Source organism: Alosa sapidissima, chromosome 23 (genome assembly GCF_018492685.1).
Source record: "Alosa sapidissima isolate fAloSap1 chromosome 23, fAloSap1.pri, whole genome shotgun sequence".
Classification (NCBI taxonomy): domain Eukaryota; kingdom Metazoa; phylum Chordata; class Actinopteri; order Clupeiformes; family Clupeidae; genus Alosa; species Alosa sapidissima.
Window position 1 is genome coordinate 28642705 of NC_055979.1, and position 17991 is coordinate 28660695.

Below are 17991 nucleotides of genomic sequence, written 5' to 3' on the forward strand. Positions count from 1 at the left end.
GGCCTACTCATAAGTGTCAGGACGCAGCAATGTCTCCCTCTGCATCTGAAGTTCTGATCTCGAGCTGACATTATCAATCGCTTGGCACCTTGATGCAAGCGGAACTGTGTTTGATAGCCCTCCATCTCTACATCTATTTTTTTACAGTCTATGCTCTACATCCGCTGATAAAATGTGATCACCAACATCGCGCGCCAATATCTATCAGGTCACCCACCCCTACGCGTGGTTCTGCCCAACAAAAACAGTAAAAAAAGGGGCCAAAATCCAATATTAACTGAATTTTACTTTTGTTTCCAATCCAGTTTCTGTTTTCTTTATCTTGCGTGACTAATGACACATTTAGAAAATAGCAGCAATTATCTATTTGCTGACCAGTTAAAACAAATTGAAAATTGGATTATCGAACACATTTTTTATTTGGACCAGATGGATGGAACAAATAGAACAAAGCACTGCAAAGCGTTACACGGACCTGAAAGGAACTCAAGCTACTTTTTCGCACTTGGAAAGAGGAATGCTCAAAGGAACTTTGTTACAGCTTTTTTATTAATGGGTAGCTATTGTGCTGATCCTAAACAAATCTCAGAACATGTCACTCAGTTCTATACAGACATTGATAGCTTTCTTGAAACAGTTAGAGGGAAAGCACCTTTGATAGGACGTGAGTTTAGAGATTTATGTGACTCTACCCTATCTACCTGTGAAATTAAAAAGGCTGTTATGGCAATGAAAAAGGGTAAGTCGCCAGGTATAGATGGACTCACCACAGAGTTCTTTGTACATTTCTGGGATTTGCTTGAAAAACCTCTCTGTGCCTTGATTAATACATGTATTTCTGATAAAAAAAAAAGACAGACACTAGCCTTCATGCCATTTCAGCTGAAAACACTTTTCCTTTGTTAGCCTACTTAATAAACTTAATCATTTTTTATTAGTGTCAACATTACAGTATTTAGGCTATGTTAATCTCAAGCCCCTCTGAGAAATGGCCGTATAGGCCTACTTTTACTGTACAGCACAGCAAAATCTATTCAAATTGCAGACCGAGGGATATTGTCCATACAACGTTGTTAAACTTAGCCTATAGGCTAGGATACATAATCACATATTTGGAGATGATTTGAAGTGGGCTCATATGCTTCCATAACGTATTGATGTAAGAAAGAGAAAATGTGGTAAGGCCAGCCTATGGCATTTCTCATATCTCGCAGATAATTGGTAGTCCTGTTTTGCAGATGGTTAATTACGCATAATAGTTTAAGCAACAATAGCAATAGCTTGTCACTAATAACGACACAAATAGACTAATTTGTGTTCATTTAATGAAGTTTCAACATTGTACAGTTTTCCTACATGTATTCATGTTCCAACACAAGCCTACATGTATCCATCATGTTCCAAGAATAAGTACATGTTGCACCAATTCTGGGCACATGTTGGATATGTGTAAGTTCATGTATATGTAGGATGCTTATAAAAAGGCAATTATTCTGATACATGTAAGTAAGGCGGGTGGTATGACGTTCGGTTGGTCGATCGGTTGGTTGATCAGATGGACGGTCGGAAGGTTTTAGGCACGATTCCCGCGCCATAGGCCAGAGATATAGGCTACTTACCACAGTGGTTCAGATAAAAGGAAGTTGTAGCCTACTGTTGATGTACACTCTTGGGTACACTTACACAACTTTGGCAATCCTACCTCCATGACAGAGCCGCAGAGTCGCAGACTGACATAGTCATACTTAAAGGTGCCATGTGTAAGAATTGAGGTAAAAATATTCAAAAAATGAGCTACACGCATCAAAAGAATGAGAAGAAATAAGGGCGATGATGTCATTAAAAAAATGACAAGGTATAGTGCTGCAGAAATATCAACCTGAATTAGCATGCTAAATTACTAGCCACAGCCCGACAGGTGTCATAATACCAGTTTCGGCCATGGGAACAACATGGGCAACATAACCGCCAGCCAAACTGCAATACACGTTTCTTGGTTGTTAATCTAGGGTAGACCAACTCCCTTTCTGGAGGTATACTGCCCCCATCTTTTATGGAATGTGGAGTATGAATTGATTTTTTGGCGGACATTACACATGGCACCTTTAATGCTAGTCAGAATATGTGTGATACTGCTCCATTGATACGTAATTATGGGCGTTTCCCACTTGATGACAGAATGCATCGCCATAAAGGCAGAAGTCTTTGTCAAGTGTCAAGAAGCATGACAACGGGTTAATGGCAACATTCATGCTCATAGATTATGTTTAAATAACATTCAAGACTACTTGTTTCTAAATAAAAAAAAGTATAGACATTAATATGTTATGGGTTATACCTTTAGGTTCCCTTTCTACCAATCTCTGCTCAGCTAACATGAGGCCATCACTGATGTGATACCTGACGAAGACCTCTGGTCGAAACATTGTGTTAATAAACCTCTCTGGGAGCTTATAGAAACAGTGTGCGGGTAGATGTAGATGTGCGTGCACTCCACTCTTTTTCATCACTGATGTGACCAGACAGATATCACAGGACAAAAATGATCACATCCTCCTGGACAATGTGATGTGGAAGGGGACTGCAGGGGGACATTCTGAAATTCTGATTCTGGACTTTAGTGTCCATTCCTGTGACTAGAATTAACAACAAACCAGACAACATCAGTAAGTGAATCTGATCAGACTCAGGCCTTGAAGAACAATATTAAACATTAGTAGCCTAAGTGCTCTACCTCCTAATAAAAGAGCTATATGGCTTCATTTGCCTAACAAAACAATGTCATAGGGCTCTTGATGTAGGTTTACCACTTACTCTGACTAACCACATACTTGGAATAACCCCCTGGCCAGGGCTCGAATTATCTTTTTGTCTTTAAGGGGGTCTCTCTATCTCATAAAAAGTTGGCACACCCCGCGCATAGTCTAACAAGGCGTTACAATGAAATACCCTAGGCGCAAGTACAGTATGCGCATGGTAGGCCTAGGCTTTACCTTGACACACGCACACAACAGACATAGATTTTTCATAGAAATTGATTACTTTTAATTAATTTCAACATATTATTGATTGTAATAGTACATATCTCATTTCAATTTCACAATACAAAGAAAAAAACTAAACGATTTAGTCTGTGCCATTCTCAATTTCACAACGTAACTCATTTAAACCAGACCACCGTCTTAGATAGGCTATCCTCAGTGTCAAACACAATAATGCATGTAGTGTAACTTATACACAGGGGAAAAAGCACTAACTGGCAGAAATGAATAAAGCCAGCCTGTTCTAGTAGGCTAATGTGTTGAACCGTGGAAAATTAATAGACGAACAATTTTGGAGTTTGCACTGAGATATTGTCGGGTAGCCATTGAATATTCCGACATCAGAGATTGCTAACAGGTGTTTCAAAATAGCTAGGAACTTTCCGGAGCTCGGAATGGCAGAGGATAGCTATATCATCAGACAACACAATCATTGTAGGCTGCATTATGGGCCATAATTTATGGCTTTGTCAATCAACATAGAATAGGTGAAGCGCAAGTTCAACAGCAAACAGACTTTTCAGCACGTATAAACCACGTAGGCTAATGAACGCCTATGCAAATAGACAAACATCAAAGCAGGGTGACTTCTTCAGATTTGCGAGTGCTGTCAAATCCATACAACACTCCCGTTTTTCCCGGGTTTCTCCCGTATTTCAAGGTAATCTCTCAGTACCCTCCCGTTTTGTTATTTCTCCCGGAAAACTCCCGTAATTTGCATGGCCATCAAACTTCGTTTTAAAATCATTGATTCATTCAGGTTGCCAGGTTGTGTATGAAATACACCCTACACATACACGATCACTTAGTTTCAATTTCAACTGTTTTGTCATAGGTTAAAACCTGGCAACCCAAAACCCAAATAAGGAAGTGGGTGCCAACTGCGCGAGTCTCGTCGTTAGCAAGCGGGCTAGTTGAATGGCCTACTCCAGAACTAGCTGTTGTGAAATTGTTGGGAATTTAATTGATTAACACATCACATAAACTGTTATTGAGTGTTGTTGATACACTGAACTTGTTCCCTCGGAACCAAATCTGACAGCAAGCAGCTTTGGAGTTTTAGAAGTAGGCTGCAGGCAGGCAGCTGGTGGATACATAACTGGCATGCGTTAAGGTAATGGTAAGGTAAAAGCAACGACCGAAATGCAGTGTTGAAACACGTGTATGAAACGTATTAAATATGCAAACACAGATCCCCGGTATAAACACAACCCCCCCCCCCCCCCCCCCCCGATTTTTTTTCTTCCGTTTTTGGAAAGCTAAATGTTGACAGGTATGGTCAAATCGATACGGCTCATATAGTCTAGTGGTGTGGTGGTGAAGTGTCATGCTGCGTTCAAGAGCGTAGTGTAGGTCTACGTCCCTTAGTAGCTATATTTTAATTTAATGTCTATAATGAGCAGTTGTTTAAGATTAAATTACAATGCCAGACACCTTCAGATATGAGAGACCCCCTCAGGTTTTTAACTTTGTTGCTTTCATGGCATGGGCGGATTATGAACTTTCGGGCCCCTGGGCTCAGATGTATTAAGGGCCCCCCACTTATTGTCGTATATGTGGGAGGGGGGGTTGGGGGTCCTCCCCCAGACATTTTTTAATTTGTTTGATGTGATTTCCTGTATTCTGGTGCATTTTGGGGATGGCCAATTCAATCAGATTCATAGCCTCCATCCTGATTTGTTGATATTGAGGCAATGATTTCATGCAAAGGCTTGGGCTTCAGGGCCCCCTGACCCCTTGGGCCCCTGGGCCTGGGCCCGGTAGGCCCGTGCAGTAATCCATCCCTGCTTCATGGGAGCCAGTCCTCACTCTATGGGAGCTCGGCTCCCTCTGGCTCCCACGTAATTCGAGCTCTGTCCCTGGCACACAAATACTCAAACAAATGAATGAGCAAAGTGGTTTATTGTGGATGTTTTGAATACATGATCCTATAGTCTATTTTAGATGTGTTCATGCACACTATGTAATAGCCTACTACATGGAGGGACGGCTCAGACAAAACAATGCAAGCAAATGTCTGTTTTGTATGACCATGTGCTCTGTTATCGGTCATGTGTTGTCTACACTCCTCGCCTTATTTGGTCTTTGCTTCCTGTCTCTCTGCTTGTTCCCTCCATGTTCTGTTCTCAACTGATCCCTTTTGTCTGTCAATTCAGTAATTGTTTGCTCACCTCTCTTCACTGATTATCTGCTCTGTCATTGGTTATCTACTTAATTGTTCCGTGTATTTGGGTTCTGTGTTGGCTTTGTCGGATCGTCATGTCTGTTTCTTCTAGACTTGATTATGTATGTGTCTGAGTAAATCTGGATTGAATCAAGTCTTGCTTCCCTGGTCGTGCATTTGGGTCCTCCTTCCTGAAATCCTGACAACATGGAAATATATCAGTAAATTAACACTACAGATAGAAACACTCGCCCGAGACATTTCCTTCTTGCCCAACCAGACCAGTTTATCCAGGTGTAGTAAAAATTATTTGTAAGAACATACTGTATACAAATGTGCAGAGATGGGAAGTAAAGAAGTAGCCTACAAATACTTCGTAACTGTACTCAAGTAGATTTTTCAGATATTTTTACTTTACTTTACTATTTATTTTTGAGGCGACTTTTTACTTTTACTCCTTACATTTTAACACGAATATCGGTACTTTCTACTCCTTACATTTTACAAAACTGGCTCGTTACTTTAGTTTCAAATAATTTCAGTGGAGTTACTATATAATTACTATAATAGTAATTATTTTTCGCGTCATCAATAGCGGATGGGAATATACGTTGCACTTGACGCACCACTACAAGATGACGACATATTTGGGCGGCATCATTCGCGGCAAATCATTGCAGCTTGATGGCAGTAACGTTAACGTTAGTACGTAGTAGTATGTCTCAATTAAATTTAGTTAAAAATGCCCTCCTCCTCTCCTCGACTGTGGTGCTTCCCAACTTCTAGCTGCAGTGTAGCCTATCCTTTCAATAAGTAGATGCAGCATTGGGTCATGAACAGGGATGTAGTGGGATGTACAGGGATGTACAGTGATCACAGAATTCATAGTTTACCCACCTCTTATTTACCACTACATTCCTGGTCTTAAAATATTCACAGGAATCCATAAGAATTAAATATTAATGTTGTTTTATCCAATATTAGTTGTGCAGATGTATAGTCCATCTTATACACACCTATGAAGCCAACAAAGAAAATACAAAATAGAGACTTTTGTGTAATTATTCCATTTTGTGTAGTCATTCTATATCAGAACCTGACATACAATCCAAATAGTGTACAAGAAACCTCAGAAATGCATACTTTTATTCTCAGTATGCATTTTGGGTAACCAAAAGTCCTATGGGGAGTTTCCATAGGGCATTACAAAACGCATGAGCATACAGTACCTTGTCAAATAATGGTCTAAAGTACGGTACTCATTTTTCATTCTATATTGATCTACTTTTGCACACAGCTTCGCAAGACCTGGTGCTAGGGCTCAGTTGTGTTTCTAAAATCATATCAAATGACCTAGAGGGCTGAAATGTGGTCAGTTCAGAGATGCTTGTTATCGGGCAGAAAGAAAAAAAATCTATAGGCTCTGTAACTCTGTACCAGTGCTTCCTAAGAAACTACAGGATCTTGGATCTTTACTTTCTTGGGGGGCAGCCGTGGCCTACTGGTTAGCGCTTCTGACTTGTAACCGGAGGGTTGCTGGTTCGAACCCCGACCAGTAGGCACGACTGAAGTGTCGCACCTAACCCCTCACTGCTCCCCAAGCGTCGCTGTTTTGCAGGCAGCTCACTGCGCCGGGATTAGTGTGTGCTTCACCTCACTGTGTTCTGTGTGTTTCACTAATTCATGGATTGGGATAAATGCAGAGACCAAATTTCCCTCATGGGATCAAAAGAGGTATATATACTTATACTATACTTAATAAAGATGTCCAGCATTTGATGGTAGGCCAAAGAACACACTGCCCTCTGCAGTGCAATGTTGGGGGGGAAAGCCTATGGCCCAACAGGTTATGGGAAGATTTTAAAAGAGAGACTGGCACTCTTGCACTCTAGTAACATTTGTGTGGTCCAGGTACCGTTGCATAAAAAAATGGTTGTCATTCACAAGACTACTTTTACTTTTATACTTTAAGTAAATTTCCAAGCCTGTACTTTGTTACTTTTACTTGAGTAAAGAAGTTAAGTCAGTACTTCTACTTTTACCAGAGTATTTTTTAACACAAGTATTTGTACTTCTACTTGAGTACGGGAAGTGAGTACTTTTGCAAATGTCACATACTTTCTGCAAATGTGACTAACTTCATCAGTCTGTCTGCCTCATATTTGCATTAACTGATGATTGTGCCTGGTGAAGACACGCCTCCACCATTTGCAAATCAAGTCTTTTGTCATGTACTACGGCCCAGCTTTTGTATTAGGCCAGACTTCACTATAGGTGGTCGGCGCCAATTAAGCACACATATGTCCGGGGCGTGTCTGAACTTTTCCAATGGAGCAGTCAAAGAGCCTACTAACAGAATATAAGACATACAACATTCGAGAGGTGACTTGGACAGAGGCAACTTTGTACATGTTCTCCTCCGAGCCGGCTTGTAAAAAACCTTGGGAGTGCTTCCCTTTCTTAACACATCTCAGTTCGGTTTTGCTTCCACGTCATTTGTAATTCTCTCCACACAGGCAGGACACAATGAGACTTAGAATTAGAAAACGTATTTATATTGTGGCATTGACATCAGACCATTGACTTCACACACAGAAGCTGAACCAATATGAAATCCAGACATTTAAGACCATGAAGACCAAATCCTCAGGCTGCATTACACACACGTCCTACTGTGTCCGGTGTCAGAGGCGTTTCTGAATGTCCACATCCAAAGTCCACATCAGACTCAGGCCCAATTGGTGCATAGTCCAGGTTATAGTGGCACATTTATACCCAAAATGGGTCTGATCCTTTATTGTGGGCCAGCGATTATGATGGAAAAAATGGCAGATCATCACCCTGGCGACTTGCATCCACGTGGCGTTGCTAAGCGCCAGCGTCCGTGACACCGGAGGAGTACTTGTATGTGTAAAGTTTGTTGTCAGCTCCGCCGCTCAGGATTATCTGGATGAGAAAAAAAAAGATTGAATTAACACAGTAAACACAAACAAAACCAAACATGTTAAGTGTGCCCCAAGGAACGAGTATGAGTATATGCCAGACACTGTGAGTGACTGTTACTCGCTTTCACAGAATCTTTCACCGGGCCTGGAGCAGATGAAGAGGCAAAGCCATATCGTAACGCCTCCAATTATCACCACTTTCGTTCAAAAATTCTAAAACAACAATGTTTTTCTATACTTCAAAATAACATTTGATAAATGAACCTTACATTTTTCAGTAGCCATAGGTGTCTAGATTTGAACAAAATCTGGTTTGGTTCTTAACAGGAGCATTTTCTGCCTGAAATATCCGATTTTGTTTACCACGCTCGGAGTTATAGTGCTGGCCTGATGGGTCGCCTATTTACGCCGTTTCAACGGCACATTACCGGTTAGACTGAGAATTCGCGTCATGAAATTAAAATTCCACTGGAGCTCCAAACGGATGTGTACACAGAGCCTTACAACACTGTTTACAGCTCTTTGAGTCACGGTAAAATGTCATTTTTGGTACATAGCTAATCTAGATACACCTATGGTGTGGGTGCTTGCGTTTCTATAGGAGTCCGCTGTCTTGGTTTGTATAGAAATGGATATTAAGTGACACATACACGCAAGACGGTGGAAATACGGGACCGACGGTAATAGGGGGAGTTCCGATATGTTCCCAAAGACAAAACATAATGATAAAGGTTTAATATTAATAATCTCCACAAATTTTTCAATGAGCACTCAAAGTAATTTGAAACAGACACAAACACAAATGAAAATGTAAACAAACACAAACACAGTGACTCACCCCACTCTCTGTCCAGTTCACACACAGCACTTTGTCCTCATGAGCAGCCAGGTCATACAGGGGCGCCTTGCAGCTGCACAAACAAACAAACAGAAGATTAAAGCCTCCCGTACTGGAGCCTGACAGCCCAATACACATCATGAGTCATTATGACAACAATGGCACACAAATAATGCTTGTCTGTTGTTTTGAGGCATGCATGCATATGCAACAGTTTCTCCAGCTATGTGTATCCACCTTATAGAACTGTGTGTGTGTGTGTGTGTGTGTGTGTATACATATGTGTATAGTATGTGTATATGTGTATGTATGCGTGTGTGTGTGTGTGTGTGAATACTACACACCTTCTGGTGTCCCAGAGCTTGACGATGTTGTCCAGGGAGCCTGACACAAGTTGCTGCTCATGGCTGGGAGACCAGTCCACTGCAGTCACCCAACCAGTGTGTGACGTTAAGGACAGCAGCACCATAGAGCCATCTACGAAGAGAACACAGTCATTAGACAGACACACACACACTCTGCTGCAATCACCCAACCAGTGTGAGGTTAAGGAGAGCATCTGGAGTGTCATCTAGGAGATCACACACACACACACACACACACACACACACACACACACACAAACGCTGAACCTAAAGTCTAGGTCTAAAACACACAAAATGAATGACATAATCGGAAGTATCTGTTTGATTCAGTAAAGATTAAAGGTGCTATATGCAAGACATTTATTGCAATATATCAATTATTGCAATATGCCATCAGAGATTTTCAAATACCTTCACTGACAATGGTACATGGACATTTGAAACGCTAGTGGTCGTTCTTACATATAGCACCTTTAAGAAGTTTGCCATTAATATGTGCGTAATTGGTTTAGCTGGACAGGCTGCTGCTGTGAGCTGTTTTGGGACAGGGTCTGACCTTTGGCACGGGGGTCCCACAGCCGGACGTGTCTGTCACTGCTGCCCGATGCCAACCGCCGGCACAGCAGAGAGTAGGACACACAGTTGAACACCTTACTGCCCATCTGGGGTGGAGAGAGGGGGGGGGGGGGAAAGAGAGAGGGAGAGAGAGAGACGGAGAGAGAGAGAGAGAGAGAGAGAGGGGGAATCATTAGACTGCTGCACTGTAGAGAGAGAGAAAGCGTTAGAAAGGGAAGAGATAAAACAGTGTGGGGGAGGCGGCTATCAAAGAGAGAGGGGCTAAAACTAGAGGACACAGACACACTGTCACAAGCATCAGGAATGAGACAGGGAGGCGATATTTGGAGAAGAGAAAATCAGACAAACGAGAGAGGAAGAGCTCAGACCGTTCTGCTCGCCAGGGGCACCGCTAGGGTTGTATTCCATAGTACGCACCCTGGCCCAGGACGCTAACCCCCCCCCCCCAAAAAAAAGAACGGGTGCATGGCTACCCTACACAGAGGTGTTTCTGGGATAAAATTTCTTGGATGAGGGAGATTTCACCCCCGGGATTTTTTTTTTTAAATTCTGGCTGCTAAACACACAATTTTAACGCAATTTGGGTGGGACAGAAATACCTTTACAGAGCAGCAGCTCTGGCCATATCGGCTCTGGCTCACGTGACGTGAACATTGCATCAAATGCATTATCGCTCCACTACCCAACACGTGACGTGAACATTGCCTTAAATGCATTATCGCTTCACTACCCAACACGTGACGTGAACATTGCCTTAAATGCATTATCGCTTCACTACCCAACACGTGACGTGAACATTGCTTTAAATGCATTATCGCTTCACTACCCAACACGTGACGTGAACATTGCTTTAAATGCATTATCGCTTCACTACCCAACACGTGACGTGAACATTGCTTTAAATGCATTATCGCTTCACTACCCAACACGTGACGTGAACATTGCTTTAAATGCATTATCGCTTCACTACCCACCACGTGAACAAGGGAAAGAAAAGAAAATTAGAAACCAATGAGTCCATGTCGTGATTTGCGACAGGATTATAGGCCTACAGAAAAGACGGCTATGTAACCTAACAATAAGGATTTGCTTACACTGCTGTTTGGTTGTCGTGGACACGCGGGCATGAACTAGATGTACCGCATAGCGGTACAAAATATGACCGCCGATCAGTCCTGTACATCCATTCCGCGAAAATAAATTACATTAATGAATTAGTCTCCATCTTCTACTCCATCCCCCACTCTTGAAACTTTTGTGTATGCTTGTTTGGAATGTGTGTTTGCGGGCCGCACACAAAGTAGCCTACTGGCGCTGCAAAGGTGAATAGATTTGTAGCACTTGGTACTAAATCGATACTTTTAAAACGGTGCCTGAACCGGTACTTTGTTTTTAAAATGTTTTAAATTAAAATGGTCTAAAGCATGAAATGCTTTTTTTATTATTGATAAGACAAATTTGAACATGAAATAGAACTGTTATATTCAATTTACTATCAATATCTCATTGCTCCTACAAATAATACATTTAAATGTTAAAACAGCTTGCCATGCATGCACACACAATGGTAGGCTAAAGCTCTGCTTTCTAGTTTATCCAGTGTGGGCGGTTTGCCATAAGGTATGTTAAAACCGCTTTCCATAAAACTGCCAGGTCATGGACAACGGCATTTGCAAGCAAGCTAATCTAACAGGGACTCTACCTTCCAGTTAATTCAGTGTGTTCCCAAATGCTTCAAGAAATGTCATGTCTTAACCCATAACACGCAATAGTTTTGAACATGTTAGGCTACATGTCAGTGTTGAAGTGTTTAGATTCCCAGCACTAGCCTAGTAGGCATTTTAACAGCAACTATGGCTATGCGCTAACACCAGTCAGCTGAGTTTAATTAGCGATAACGTACGGAGATGGTTTCGTAGCCTCTTTGACAGCTCAGTGACATCAGGTATGTAACCTACATATTTATGTTTTTGCCAACTAACTTTTAACATGATCTTCAAATTGATTGTGATGCTATATGGGCCTCATGCACATGAAAGATTAATATCATGCCATTATGTTGTTTAGAACACACCGTGAAATACAGTTTTCACCTTACAACTTTGCTGATAACATTTCAAATAAATGCCAGTTAGCGCATTAGCAAGGATATTGTGTAACATATAGGCTACTGTTGATGTTGTTTCATAGCCTTTTGCTTGTGCGTAGTTAGGCCCACTGCTAGATTTTGACAGGAGCTCGCGATATCGCTTTAAAGTAAGCTACTTGGGCTCACACAAGCGGTCAAATACTGTCCACTCGCCTATGTGGTGCACCCCTCTGGTTTATACAGTGTTTATGTTAGCTAACTGTATATGGATGTGTTGCTATCAGAGCAAGACGTTAGAGATGGCGCATGACATGCAGTGATGCCTCGTATATAAAAAAAAAAAAAAAAAAAAAGAAGTTATTTAAGCACCGAAATGAGGCACCAAAATCCACGTTGTTATTCGATGCAGTTACTACCGTTTGCGTCGGCACCGGTGCCATATTAGAACCGTGTTTCGTGCCCAACCCTAATTGTTATAAAACCTTTAAAATATCTAAACAATCACAAGTAGTGCAGTTCATCACAGTCCATCCATTGCAACTGGACTGATAAAAGGTACACCTGTAGGCTACATTGTATTTGGGAAAAGCAGAAGGTAGCAGCATAATGAATGTATTTATTTATTTATTTATTTATTTATTTATTAATTAATTATTATTATTATTATTATTATTATTATTATTAAACAAAACAATCCCTGTCAGTTCCATGCAGTTTTCAACAGCTATCAAGAAGAGAGGTCATGTCATGGATTTTTGTGAATGTTTCTTCTTCTACATATGCATAAGTTTAGTCATCTAGTTCATATGATATTCAGCTTTATTGCCAATGCACAAATTAAATACCAGTAGTCTAAAACAAAATGCAGTTTTACCCAGTGGTGCAAATAACTGACATGTCCAAAAGGGCCTTCATGAAATGCGTTGCTAGACTGTTCATACACATTTTAACGGGCCAGGTTGAAGAGCTACTGTCCGTTATTGTTTGTGCAAATAATAGGCTGATTCATGTTCCCTTGCATTTTGCAACTATGAGGTCCATGGTTAGTCTGGCTTTCGCCAGACCAAGCTCAATCTTTTAAGAAATCGAAAAAGAAATCGCCGGCAGATCAGGATGAGTTCACCCAGCCTAGTCCATGGTAGGTGTCCGATAGAAATATTGTTTAATTTTGCGATTGAGATATCCACGCACTGCCCCCCCCCCCAGGCTTCAAGAAGAAATGGGAATTACATGTCATGCAGAAATCATCCTACCCTTATTAGACGTTCTCTGCTGTAAACTACAGTCTTGTCCTTGTAGTTAGCGTATTGTCTTTCCAACCCACTTTAGATTTCCAACAAAATTACATCTCACTGCAACGATGCGCCATCTGGTGGACAAACGACTACGTAACGCCAATACTGGAAATGCAGCCAAATGAATGAATATTTGGTTTTCCTTTAATCCTACTGAATTTGTAATTATGTATCGGCCGTTCTAATTGCCGATACTGATGGTATGTGCGTGCCAGTGTGTGTGTGTGCGTGTGTATGTGTGCACCACCATCTACATGCCAATGAGTGTACAGTCACTAAATGTACACAGAACTTTTTTTTACCCCCCCATGGATGAAATTCTACCAAACTTGGCATACCCCCAGAGAATGTCAGGTAAATCATGGGGATCAAACTAAATTTTTCCGTAAAAGTCTAGTGGGGCTACATACCCACCAAATTTCATGTGCCCCGGTGGTTCAGTGTCCCGGGTATCGTTGACCAAAAATTCAGGAAGTAGATGACGGAAAAAACCTTTGACAATCCCTATATGACCGCTTCGCTAGCGGCGGTCATCATAAATTGTACGCACAGTGCGTACAGGATTACGGCTGGCGGCGCCACTGCTGCCCGCCCTCACCAGGAGAGAAGAGCTCATCAGAAGAGCTCAAAGTGTTCTCACCAGGAGAGAGAGAAGAGCTCATCAGAAGAGCTCAAAGTGTTCTCACCAGGAGAGAAGAGCTCATCAGAAGAGCTCAAAGTGTTCTCACCAGGAGAGAAGAGCTCATCAGAAGAGCTCAAAGTGTTCTCACCAGGTTGCTCTTCTGACTGCCTGTCTCCGCGTCCCACATCTTGATGGTGTGATCCCATGATGCACTGCAGATCTCCTCGCTGTCCGTCCACAGCACCGACGACACCGCCTCTGTGTGTCCTGACAGCGTCATGAGGGGCGTCTGAAGGGGAGACAAGCTCAGGCATCAGCGGGGATGTAAGACACCAGCACTCACCTCTAATTAACATTACACATACACACAGAGCTCGAACATGTCAACACATCAAACATGTACAATGATTTTCTTTAAATGAAGGCAAATACCAAATTTGGGCCATTGGATAAACATTCCAGAGCAACAAAGCCAAGCAGCTAGAAAGGACATCTTTCTTCATAAAAATGACTTCACTGAGTGGAAAACTGAGAAATCCTATGGGAAGATTACATGCACATAGATTTGTGGCCACTAGAGGGAGCTAGAGGACTGAGTACATTACAGTAGTGGAGCAGAGGACACTAGTGTGTGTGTGTGTGTTGGTATGGGAACAGACATATAGGAGGTCACTTCTCACCCGTGTCAATCCCAGTTTGTCTGTCTTCTGCTTCTTCCGGGGTCTGTTAGGCTCCTCTACCTCATCCTCCTCCTCTGTAGGCACTGTGAAGGAAATACAATTCCCATAATGCACAGCTCAACGACACACAAATCCCAGGCTGTATGCGTGAACACAGACTATGTGAGTGGGTTTGTTCGTATTCAGGTAGTCGCTTACAGCGCTGGCTTATAGGTATGCATGCTGGACTTCATACAATGTATTGTATCCATGTATTGCTTCCAATGTATCCATGTATCTATGCCACCTCAATTATTTCCCTCACGGGATCAAAAGAGTATATATGCATTGCTTTAAGCCAGCTCTGTAAGCGGCTACCTGGAGTGGACCGCACCCACTATGTGAATGTATGGTTTCTGCAGGTCATACCTGCTGACCACAGCTTGAGCATCTTATCCCAGGATCCACTGCAGAACTAGACAGACAGAATGACATACAGAAGCTGATTAATCTTCATCAACACCTCAGTCACCAACAATGACCTTGTTTACATGCACAGCCATAATCCAACTATTGACACCGGCGTCACACAATCCGGCAAGACTTTCCTTGGTCAATGCTAGTCTGAGATACAAACACAAATTGCCTGTGCAGGCCTAAACTTGCTCACCATCAAAAATCGCCTATGCAGGCCTAAACTTGCTCACTATCCGTTTCAAGTAAATGACAAATGAATATAGCGTTAAAAGTGTGTTTAGATATCATCAACAAGTCATCAACAGATATTTTATATCTGTCTCTGTCTCTGTCTGTTTAGACGCACCCTTGGAAATCTTGTAGGTATTCTTTAACAATTATTCGTCTAATACAGGGATTCCCAAACTGTGGTACACGCGAGCTGCCACTAGGGGGCACGTGAGATGAAAAGGGCCATGTTGGAAAGGTGTTAAATGATGAATTAATTAATAATCTAATTAATTAATAAATAATACATCATTTCGAATCGGATTATAATGATATGGAAACGTGAAATTAAACAAAATCATTTGTAAACTCTATAGTAGGCTATGTTTTCATTAAACCTAATCAGCTACCCACAATGCACGTGATTTCCTGCGGGCAGACAGAATATCTGGCTCGTTAGTTTCGTGGAAGTATAGATAGGTAGAAGGCTACGCAAACATGGGCTGTGCAAACATGGGCTGTGCAAACACTGTCCAAAAGGCCCAATTAAAGAGGAGAAGTGAGAGAAACAGAGCAGGAGGCAGGTAACGATGGGATGGGGTGGGGGCAGAATGATGGAGGTGGAGGTGGGATGGGGGCAGAATGATGGAGGTGGAGGTGGGATGGGATGGGGTGGGATGGGATGGGATGGGATGGGATGGGGGCAGAATGATGGAGGTGGGATGGGATGGGATGGGATGGGATGGGGGCAGAATGATGGAGGTGGAGGTGGGATGGGATGGGATGGGGGCAGAATGATGGAGGTGGAGGTGGGATGGGATGGGATGGGATGGGATGGGATGGGATGGGGGCAGAATGATGGAGGTGGAGGTGGGATGGGATGGGATGGGATGGGGGCAGAATGATGGAGGTGGAGGTGGGGTGGGGGCAGAATGGTGGAGGTGGAGGTGGGATGGGGCAGAATGGTGGAGGTGGAGGTGGAGGTGGGGTGGGGGCAGAATGGTGGAGGTGGAGGTGGAGGTGGGGTAGGGGCAGAATGATGGAGGTGGAGGTGGGATGGGGGCAGAATGGTGGAGGTGGAGGTGGGATGGGATGGGGTGGGATGGGATGGGATGGGGGCAGAATGATGGAGGTGGAGGTGGAGGTGGCTCCGGAGCACAGGGGGATGACAGACGAGACAGAAAAGACGAAGAAAACAAAAGTATGATGAGGCATTTAGGCACAACAGTAACAACACACACACACACACACACACACACACACACACCTTTGTCCGTGTTGGGTCCACTGCAATTGTGTCCACACTGCCCGCGTGTCCACGGCAACAGTGACGAGCCTTGATTTTGTTCCGCTCCGAGTTCCACTCCCACAACAGAACCGTTTGGTCCAAGGAGGCCGTGAGGAGGAGTGAGGTCAGGCCATCTGGACAACACAAGGAAGACCATGAGGGGCAACAGAACCAGGAAGAGAATGAGGGGCAACAGAACAGAACCAGGAAGAGCATAAGGGGCAACAGAACCAGGAAGAGCATGAACAGAACAAGGCCCACAGGGCGGGAGCTGCAGCAGCACACAGAGTGGTGGGAGTTTAAGCACAACGAACATCAAACCCTGTTTGGAAGTCGAGGTGGAGCCCAGCTGGCATGTCTGTCTCCCATATTCGTGTGTGTGTGAGTTTGTGTGTGTGCGTCGCACTCACCTCTTCGGACCCAAGCGACGTCCTTCACCACCTTAGAGTGGCCTGTCACCGTCATGGCTGTGTGTGTGTGTGTGTGTGTGTGTGTGTGTGTGTGTGTGTGTGTGTGTCGCGCTCACCTCTTCGGACCCAAGCGACGTCCTTCACCACCTCAGAGTGGCCTGCCACCGTCATGGCTGCTTTGCCCTCCAGTGACCAGATGCGTGCCGTCTTATCATAGGAGCCTGTCAGGATCCTGAGAGAGAGGGGAAGCATCAGAACAGGACACACTGCTGTCACACAGGCCCTCTAATCTCACACACACACTGCTGTCACAGAGGCCCTCTAATCTCACACACACACACACACACACACTGATGTCACAGAAGCCCTTTAATCTCACACTAGGGCTGTCCCTTTACGTTCGAAAAACGATTGCACAATCGATTGGACCAAACAACACAAGTTTCGAAAACTAAAATAGGGAATCGATTTTAACCAACCTGTGCGACATGAGAGAGACGAGTGATAGGCCCTAATAACTTGAGGAATTCGATGTAGAAGTACTTCGGATTTTTGGTATATCAAACTATGGAGAAGAACAAAGCGGTAGGCTATGCAAACTGTGCAATCGAGTTCTACGTAGGCGAAATTTGTTTGACATTTCTAATCGTAACCAGAGACACAGCTACGTTGAAGACTGCAGTAATGTTTGTCATTGATGTAATGGCAGTCCACGCGGCTTATTGTTTTTCGAGAATGTAGCACTCCTGTTTGTCATTGTGCGCGAAACTTCACGCCAATAAATCATCAGAAATATTGCTGGCTTGCGTCTACAAACGCCCTCTTTACTTTCGTCCTAATGCCTGTTAGTTGTTTGTGGAATGGCCTATATTTGGCGTTGAAAATGGAAACGTCTTTAGACATGAAAAATCGATTTTACAATCGATTTAATGAACACTTATGTCTCAAAAATCGAACAGGATTTTTTCACAAAAGTGACAGCCCTCTCATACACTGTAATATTCTCTCACACACT

General features: G+C 43.0%; 1 protein-coding gene across 2 annotated transcripts in view; it reads right to left on the bottom strand.

Moving 5' to 3' along the window:
- Nucleotides 1-7738: 7738 nt before the first annotated feature.
- wdr12 (WD repeat domain 12) overlaps nt 7739-17991 on the bottom strand; it is a 13036-nt gene continuing 2783 nt past the window's right edge. Inside the window, exons 5-13 of one of the 2 annotated variants that reach the window (XM_042080853.1) lie at nt 17093-17208; nt 16546-16700; nt 15024-15069; nt 14616-14698; nt 14084-14224; nt 9910-10015; nt 9333-9465; nt 8989-9061; nt 7739-8151 (exon numbers count right to left, since the gene is read on the bottom strand). In XM_042080853.1, the coding sequence (XP_041936787.1) occupies nt 8074-8151; nt 8989-9061; nt 9333-9465; nt 9910-10015; nt 14084-14224; nt 14616-14698; nt 15024-15069; nt 16546-16700; nt 17093-17208 (931 nt within the window). In that variant the 3' untranslated portion in view covers nt 7739-8073. Of the gene's footprint in view, nt 8152-8988; nt 9062-9332; nt 9466-9909; nt 10016-14083; nt 14225-14615; nt 14699-15023; nt 15070-16545; nt 16701-16976; nt 17060-17092; nt 17209-17991 lie in introns of those variants that run through there. The other variant, XM_042080854.1, reaches the window with a different exon arrangement.